General features: G+C 41.3%; 1 protein-coding gene across 1 annotated transcript in view; it reads left to right on the top strand.

Annotated features, from left to right (window-relative positions):
* Positions 1–8,345, top strand: part of wtip (WT1 interacting protein) — a 26,100-nt gene extending 17,755 nt beyond the window's left edge. Inside the window, exons 4-8 of the mRNA XM_008310862.3 lie at positions 1,031–1,093; positions 1,691–1,821; positions 2,847–2,898; positions 3,380–3,448; positions 5,914–8,345. Of these exons, the coding sequence (XP_008309084.1) occupies positions 1,031–1,093; positions 1,691–1,821; positions 2,847–2,898; positions 3,380–3,448; positions 5,914–6,066 (468 nt within the window). The 3' untranslated portion in view covers positions 6,067–8,345. The remainder of the gene's footprint in view (positions 1–1,030; positions 1,094–1,690; positions 1,822–2,846; positions 2,899–3,379; positions 3,449–5,913) is intronic.
* The last annotated feature ends 554 nt before the right edge of the window (positions 8,346–8,899 follow it).

Genomic DNA, 8,899 nt, shown 5'->3' with positions numbered 1-8,899 from the left:
AGGGGAGTTGGGGGGTGCGGGTGGTAGTGTGGGAGGGGGGGGGGGACTGACTGCCCATCACACCACCTCCCACCTGCACCTGGTCAACGAGTCACGACCCCGTGGAGTAGTTCCGGTGCAGATGGTCGCCTTCGTTATCTCAGTCAGACGGAGTTTCCACTGATATGAAAATGGAACGCCTGATTTGAAAACTGACTCAACGACGTCAACAATTGTTAATTAATGTTGTCGTTATCATTTGGAATCAGTGTTTGTTGTTTGATTTTTCTCTTCCTGGTGTCCTTGGTATCGATGTGATTTTAGTCAAAATGTCAGGATCAAACATGGAAGAGAGAAAAGAGTCAGTTTGGTTGGCAGTGGTCTGTGACCTTCGTTGACCTTTACAGCGTGTTTCCTCACATCACCTCACTCAGCTGGCACCGTCGCCATCCAACTTCCACTGTGACCCGTTCGTTTGCCAGGCCTCAGTTATAAAAAATTATCTGTTTTTTTTTATCTGTCTTGCTTGGTTAAATAAAGGACAAATAAAAAATAAAAAAATAGAATTAAACAGTAAAAAAAAAACCAAATGGCTTCATTTTTTTTGGCTGCTGTCAGATGAGTTTGGACACAGAACTCGATGACAACAATGAATCTCTTCTTCTGTGGTTCTAAAGACATAAAAGTGATGCAATAATGATGAAAAAGATCATTAATATTTATGGTATTGTGTGAACTCTGTTTTTGGCCAAAGGGTTTTTCTTGAATCTTTTTATTATGATATCACTTTTTTTAGCTCTGACTTTGATAAACAACAAAAAATAAATTGTAAAACTTCATCTATAATCATCCTAAAACAAACAAACAAATCTATGGATTTCACTGGTCTCCCTGTGTGAGGCTGCAAAAAACCACCAACCAAAATCATTTTCAGGTCACAGCAACATTGTTGTTGTTTGTATATGTTGTTGTTGTTGTTGTTTTTCACGTTGCTCATTTGTTGTTCACCGCTGGTTGCTGCTCCTGATCCCGGGTCTGGTCTCATCCACAGTACTCTGGTTTCCAGCAGACGGCTGAGAAGTGCTTCGTTTGTGGTCACCTCATCATGGAGATGGTAAGAGCCGTCGTGACCCCGAAAGGCAGAGTTCGATGGTCGAACACAGTCGGCCTGTTCAGCAAAGGCGTTTCACTGGTTACATAAACGTCTCTCATTAATCAGAGACTCTGTGCTCGTGTTGGTGCTGTAGGCAACACCGTTTTTTCTCTGTGCAAATGGATAAAAAATATAAATGATGAACAAGGGAAGGTCAGAAAAGGTGAAAAACAAATAGATTCTTGAGAATAACAATAATAATAATGTTCAAGCTCAAGTTGTTTATGTCGTCCAGGAGACGCGTCTCAAACACATTCGTTAGGATTTAGACGTTCGATCATTCGTAGAAAAAACTGATTTTTTTTGTGCTCACCAGAAAAATGAATTTTCAGACAGACCTTGGCTTTTCTTTTTTTTTTTTGACAGAAGAACAGTGTGAATTTCTCCCACTGCCTCAACACACGTCACACACTTCAGTGGTTTTTCAGTCTCCATTTAAAGAATTGTCTCCAATAGCAACATTTTCATGGAAACTTTCTGAACTTGTTGCCCCTGCTCTCCAGCCTGACTCTGGTTGTTGTTGTTGTTGTTTTACTCTGTGTGTGTGTGTGTGTGTAGATCCTCCAGGCTCTGGGCAGGTCCTACCATCCAGGCTGTTTCCGCTGTGTGGTGTGTAAAGAGGGTCTGGACGGAGTGCCTTTCACCGTGGATGTAGAAAACAACATCTACTGCGTCAAAGACTATCACACGTAAGGAGAGAGAAGAGTTCTGGTCAGGGAAGAGTTCTGGAAAGGGAAGAGGTCAGGTCAGAGAAGAGTTCTGGGCAGGGAAGAGTTCAGGTCAGAGAAGAGTTCTGGTCAGGGAAGAGTGCTGGTCAGAGAAGAGGTCTGGACCCAGGCTTCAAACAGGCCATATCCAGGCCATATCCCTGGTGGTCTAGTGGTTCGGATTCGCCGTCAGTTCCATAGTGTAGCGGTTAGCATGTCAGTTCCATAGTCTAGCGGTTAGCACCTCTGCCTCTAAAGCAGATAATCCTGGGTTCAATTCCCAGAGGAACCACATGCTAACGACAGTCTGTTAACAGCATATCTGCTGCTAACGTAACAGTTTCCCAAATAGTGGATCAATATAGTACAAATTAATTTTATTTATTTGTTTTATTCCTTTCCTGTTTTCTCCTTCTTTTATTCATTTTTTTATTCCTTTCCTGTTTTCTCCTTCTTTAACAATTTCATCTTTTTTATTAAAAATATATCTTATTATAAATAAATAAATGAATATTAAAAATGATTAAAATAAATGATCCCAACAGTAGCTCCAATAATCCTAACGAATATTAAAAATTAAAAAATAATATACAAAAAAAAAATCCCAACAGTAGTTCCAATAATCCTAATATATCTGTGCTTCACTCCCACTGTTTCCTCTTCCACTCTGCCTCCACTTGGCACAGCGTGGTGTTGAACAAGTACCAAAAATCCCAGCTCCCCATGGGCACAAAAAAGTGCCGAGTACTCGTCCTGTGTCTGGTGTTAGTCAGTGGAATATTTCAGGGAACAGGGGAAATGTTTTTGCCTGAGGTCAGTGAGTCTCAAACTGTTTGTGCAGCATCTGAACAAAAGGAATACGATGACAAATGGCTTTAATTTTGCCACCGTGGCATTAGCTCTGTGCCCTCCTGAGGGCCCCGACCCCACTTTGGGAACCACAGCTGTAGGGGATTGAGTTAAAACTAAAAGTCACGTGTGTTGTTTCTCCGTCTCTTCTACAACAGGGTCTTTGCTCCAAAGTGTGCCTCCTGTAACCAGCCCATTCTACCAGCCCAGGTCAGTGCTGTGTCTCCGTGTCTTCAGGTGTATTAATAGAAACGTTACAGTCGTCTTCTGCCAAGAAATGTGCGTTTCCAAAGTCCACGCTGGATAAGAGAGAAGCTGAGTACAGTCTGAGTGACAGCAGCGACAGAAACAACGTCGTCATCAGTTTAAAACCACAAAGGCAGAATGTGATATTTTTAAATTCCTAAAGTTGAGTCTTGAGATTAACATGGTTGGATTTAAAGTCAGTGCGATGAGATGTTAGAAATTAGAAATGATGAATTAAAAATGATTTTCATAGAGTTAAAAAAATGCTTCCATTATTATTATTATTATTTTGTTAGACTGATCAGATTTTTTTTTCCATGCCTGTAACTAACAACATTAAAATCTGACCTTAATTAACATTTCTGATTTCTACATAAAGAACGTACATGTTTTTAAACATGATAATGTTTTTAATATAATAATATCAGAGTCATTTGTGCCGCAGGGCTCTGAGGAAACCATCCGGGTCGTTTCCATGGACAAGGACTATCACGTGGAGTGTTACCACTGTGAGGTGAGTCCTCACGCACACAAACATGTTAAACTAAATGTTGTTTTTAAAAACAACATTTAGTTTTTTCTAAATGTAATCATTGATTTGCATGTTTGACCTGTTGGATTTCCAGCGACCTTCAAATCTTTGCTGTCACTAAAAACAAAAACATCCAAAAAGTGCAGCTTCCATGAAAGTCGATGAATTTTATTTTAAATACCCAGAACTGAGGGGGGCGCTGTTATTTATTTATTTATTTTTTATTTTTTTTGTCAGTTACAACTTGAGTGTCATCTTTCGTAGATCAGCTAGATATTTACCCGCTGACCTCATGTGGAACTGGACAGGTTTAACCACTGGGTCTGGAAAACTGACGCTGACTGGTGTGAGCTGTGGTTTTTAGGTCAAGAAAGTCCTCACACTGACCTTTTTATCTTAAAATATTTGGGATTTTATAACAAATTCAGGACATGTGAAGATGTGTCTCTGACACCTTTAGTCACCTATTTTCCTGCTACACTTTTTGAAAATTTGAGAATTGTGTTTGTGACAAAAGATTTGGATTTTAATGGAAACCCAGTTAACAACGAACATATTATTAACTTTTAACCACTCACTCAAAATCCAACGTAAAGATACGGTAACTCAGTGGTTCTCAACCTGGTTTTGACATCAAAAATTTCTGGTGACTTTTTTTTGTCTATAATTAGTTTGTGTAAATACAGAGTTAGATTAGATCACTGAAAAATAAGACTGAACAACACAATATTTTTAAGTCATTCAGGCGACCCTGTTTGAGTTTCAGGCGACCCCCACGTGGGGCCGCAACCCCATGGTTGAAAGAACACTGCACTGACTCAAAGATTACACACAACACTGGAACATTTTTTTTTTTTGTCTGTTTTTACACACGAGTCAAAGGGCTGAGACGACTGATCTGGGATCAGGCTGCTGTGGTGAGACGAGACTTTGTACCAGTCGGGGTGAATCACCTGTGATGGAATGAATAGGACACACAAACAACACAAACACAAACACACACACACACATGCCTGGAGGGTATGAATACAGACAGATACCAAACCAAGGTTAATGCAGAGTGACTCACTGACGAAGCACATTCCTGCGTCGAGCTCTGAACTCGGCTGGAGTTGTGTCAGACCTGTGAGGCGGCACACGTCCTGATTCTGACAAATCACCGTCCGAGTCGGACCACGGGGGTCAGAGGTCAAGTGTTTAATAGACTTGGACACAGACGAAGCCTCAGGTTCTCTGAAGTACCAGAGATTAAAGTCTTTACTGTTGTTAAAGTTTGTCACACTGCATCGTATTTGAATAATCAGAAACACGTCTCCTTCATCACAGCTTCATCACTGTCGTCGTCCAGCGTTGAGATGTCGTTGTTAACGATTGACGACTCGGAGCTGAAATTTTAAACCAAACTTTAATGGGAACCCGGTTGATTTAAAGGAGCAGGTTGTAAAAAAAGAAAATTACCCAGAATTCTTCCAAAAATTCAGATAGAATCACCAGGATATGTAGTGAAATGATTTTTCTTTTTTCTTTTATAAATTTGTCTTGAACCTTTTTTGGCTTCACCTCTTGTTGTTGTTGTTGTTGTTAGGTAACATGTGAGCTAATCATCAGCCGTCCTCACACAGACACAGGAAGTGTAACGCCTAAACAAGTTATAAATCAGTAATTCATTACCTGTTTGAATAACAGTCAGATCATCTTCAGCTACAGGGGTTTCAAACCTCTGGTCCGAGGGTCACATCAGACACATGAAAACGATAGAAATTTTTTTGTCTAGAAGTTTATTAACAGTGGAACTGAGACCAGCCGCACACAAAAGGTTCCCTCAGAACGGGGGACTGTGAGATTCTCCAAAGTTTTCTTATTCATTCCTGTCTGAAACATTAGTTCTACTCTCCGTGAGTGGAAAATGTTCCCGTTATCTGCGAAGATGTTTTACACAGTTCTCATCCAGTACTTCTTGCTCAGAGCTCAGCCCAGGGCAGAATTCTGCACGAGAACTCACTCCTCACATGTCTCCAGTCCGCGCTTTAACGGTTTAGAAGTTGTTGGTTTTTTTCTGAACAGCTTTTGTAGATAGAATTATTTTCCTCCGAGGTTTTTTTCAAATTCACAGCAGTTACTTCAGGAACAAAGACGGTGAAACGACAAGTCATTGGAATTTTCACTAAAAAGTAGAACATTTCTTTCAATTGCTACGACCCAATGCAGTAGCTCAGCAGCGCCATAGGTGGCCCCGCCCCCCACTTTGGGAACCACTGCTTCAATAAATCTGTCCATCCTGTAAAAAAGCCTCATTTACTAACAAGAAATACAAGTACTGCAGTTCATACTTTTTAAGAGCAAATCTTACTAGAAATGCTTTTTTGGAATAATTCCGACGTGATGGTGTTTTTTTTTTTTTTAAAGTCGTTAAACTTTGAACTGATTCATTCTCCGTGTCTCTGCAGGACTGCGGTCTGAAGCTGAACGACGAGGAGGGTCATCGCTGTTACCCCCTGGACTGTCACCTGCTCTGCCACAGCTGCCACATACACCGGCTCCAGTCGCAGGTCCCGCCCCACCTGCCTCCCAGCTACCCCCTCCACGTCACCGAGCTCTGAGGGGCAGCGGCCCAGCCCTGTGGCCCACGTGGTGTGGTACAGCAGCAGCAGCAGTTACAGGGTGTGTCCCTCTCCTCAACTAGACAGCAAGGCTGTCACATGACATGGTTGAGGAAAGAACCCCCCCCTCACCCTCACCCTCACCCTCAGCCCTTGTTTTTTTTCCTTACCATCTTTTTGGCATCTCACCCTGGATGCCAACCTGTCACCCCCCGCCCCCCAGACTGGTCTCTCCGGCCTCGTCTCCCACTCATTCCTCTTCGTTTCATTCCTGTGCTCTGACTGAAGAGGTTTTTTTTTTTGTTTTTTTTTTTTACCCCGGAGGTTTTCTATCGTTACTGTCACCTCAGAGTCTGCTGCTGAACTCTGGGGGACGGAGTCCCAACATTCCAGACGTGGGCATGCAGTGCCTTCAGATGATGTGCCCGAGCTGCAGATATTAACACTGAAATAAAGAGGGGGGGCGGGGGTCAACAAAGAGGCTGCATTATGACATTAAACTATGAAGATAGAAAAAAAAGAACCCCCCCGTCCCCCCCGACCACCCTGCAGCACCCCAACAAAACAGACGCACCGTAGCAGCACCAGCGCGAACCATCGACTGACGTTTCACTTAGAGATCTTAACCCGGAGCGGACCTCCAGAGATTCCTGAGCAGTGTCTTAATTAATACCAATATTATGACAGAAGAACAATTTTAGAAGCACATAGAATGTCTTTTATAAATGGATATATATTTTGCAGATGTTTTCCACATAAGATCCTAGTCGTAGTTTCTCTGTTTTTGTTTGTTTGTTTTTTTCTTAATTTGTGGATTTGTTCTTCAGAGGTGGAAACGTTTTGACGGTCCGACGCCTCTGGAGACGTGGTTTTATCTTTAGTATCATTTCTCATCCAGGATGAAGACAGATGTGTCTGTCTGTGGGTCAGAGATCCACAGGTTTGTGTTTTCTGTTTTTTTTTTTGTTTTAAGAACAGACTTGGTCCAAATGGTTTATGAACAGATTTGCTTCGTATCACGATTGTCAAAGTCCAGCTGCCGTTTCACACACACACTGTCAAACTTTATACACACTTCTCTTAACTGCTGCTACTGAATGTAGTCTAGACCAAACGTCTGTTTCCCAAACGTTTTTTTCTGAGGACCCACATTTTAAGAATCACAAACCTTCACGACCCAAAGTCAACAGACATTATTCGTAAACTCCTGGGAAACGTGATGCGAGACGACGCAGAAAAAAAAAATATCTTGTGACCCACCTGAGGGTCACGACCCAGTCTTTGGGAAACAAAGGACATCGTGTGAAAATATAACCTAGTTAATTACAGCTCTGATTTGAAAGAAAAGTTTAATCAAATACATATTCATCACTTTAAATATAATTTTAAATCTGATTAAACATTCGAGCTAAAATACGTTTTTTTTTTCTTCTTCCAGGTTCATATGTAAATACAGCTAATAATAACATAATTTATTCTGACTACAGCAGCTCCTCTGACGCCGTGTCCTCGTCTGTGAGGCGTCAAAGACTTAATGAATGTTGATACTTCATTATTTTGTCCCGTTCCTGCAACAGTTAAAAAAGCGAAGCAGCACTGTTCAAATCCCATCTGCCTCCGGTCTGTTCTGACACTGGTTCCTCTTCCTGTTTCCAGACACTGGTTTTGTCACGTGATCACTAAGAACAGTGTGTGTTCCTGTGAGGAACCTTTTCACTTGTCCGCATGCCTTAACACACACAGGTGTGTGTGTGAGTGTGTGTGTGTGTGAGTGTCTCGGTCTGGGGCCTGTGTCGTCTGGTGACTTCACTCTCCGTGTTTTTCTGACCTGAATCCCAACTCCTCCACCGGGGGCATCGGTGCTTTCTGTTTGAATGTGAGCAACATAAATGGAAAAATAAATAGAACAAATATAGAATACGTTTTTCAACCTTAGGGTCACGAGGCCACATGGGGACATCTGGAATTCAAATTGGGTCGCATGAAATGTCCAGTAATTGATTTAAAAAAAATAATGATATAAATGTGTTTTTCAACTAATTATTATTCTTTTTGAAATTATAACTTACACCACTAATCTCACTACTCTGTATTTGCAACCCATTATAACAAACATTCTCACAAATTAATTCTTGGAGAAAAAAAAAATTGTCTCTGGGCTCGTCAGACATTTATGATGTCAGAACGGGGTCACGAGCCAAAAATTGACATTTTTTCTGTGGTTTCCGTTTTAGTTCTAAAAGCGAAAATTGTTTTTGTTTTTTAAATTCTGACTCATCGTGACAAAGCTCTGAAAGCGAAAATCGTTATCGTTTTTTAAATTCTGACTCATCGTGACAGCGTTGTTTTCGCAGCTCTCTAACGTGGACGGAAAAAAAGTTCTTGTTGCTCACAACTTTTGTCATTTTACTGCTGAAAATGTATTTAATGTTCCATCAGGTTTAAATGTGACTGAGTGACCTCACTGTGTGACACAGGCCCTGAACTGTCACCAGGTCTGCTGTGGTGTTGATTTTTTAAAGGGACAGTCCTGAAAACCTGGAGCTGCTGGTCCAACTCAGGTTTTTCTAGAGGAGCTGATCCAACACTTTCACTTACGTCCATGTCTGTGAATGTGCAGTGTGGATCTAAAAAATCAAACATATGTGAGACACAAAAAAAAAAAAATGACGGTTTTCAACTCTCTGGTGCTGGAAAAAAAAAATCAGGACAAGAAGGTTTTCCTTCTGGGTTTCAGTTACCGATGCATTTAAACGATTCGCGGCAGAATTAAAGAATTAAAGATACTGTAGGGAAGTTCTGTTTCTGAGGAAAACACTGTGCCGTTCCTGCA

The sequence above is a fragment of the Cynoglossus semilaevis genome, chromosome 5, assembly GCF_000523025.1.
Source record: "Cynoglossus semilaevis isolate Cse_v1.0 chromosome 5, Cse_v1.0, whole genome shotgun sequence".
NCBI lineage: Eukaryota > Metazoa > Chordata > Actinopteri > Pleuronectiformes > Cynoglossidae > Cynoglossus > Cynoglossus semilaevis.
This window is presented reverse-complemented; position numbering and strand designations above follow the sequence as displayed.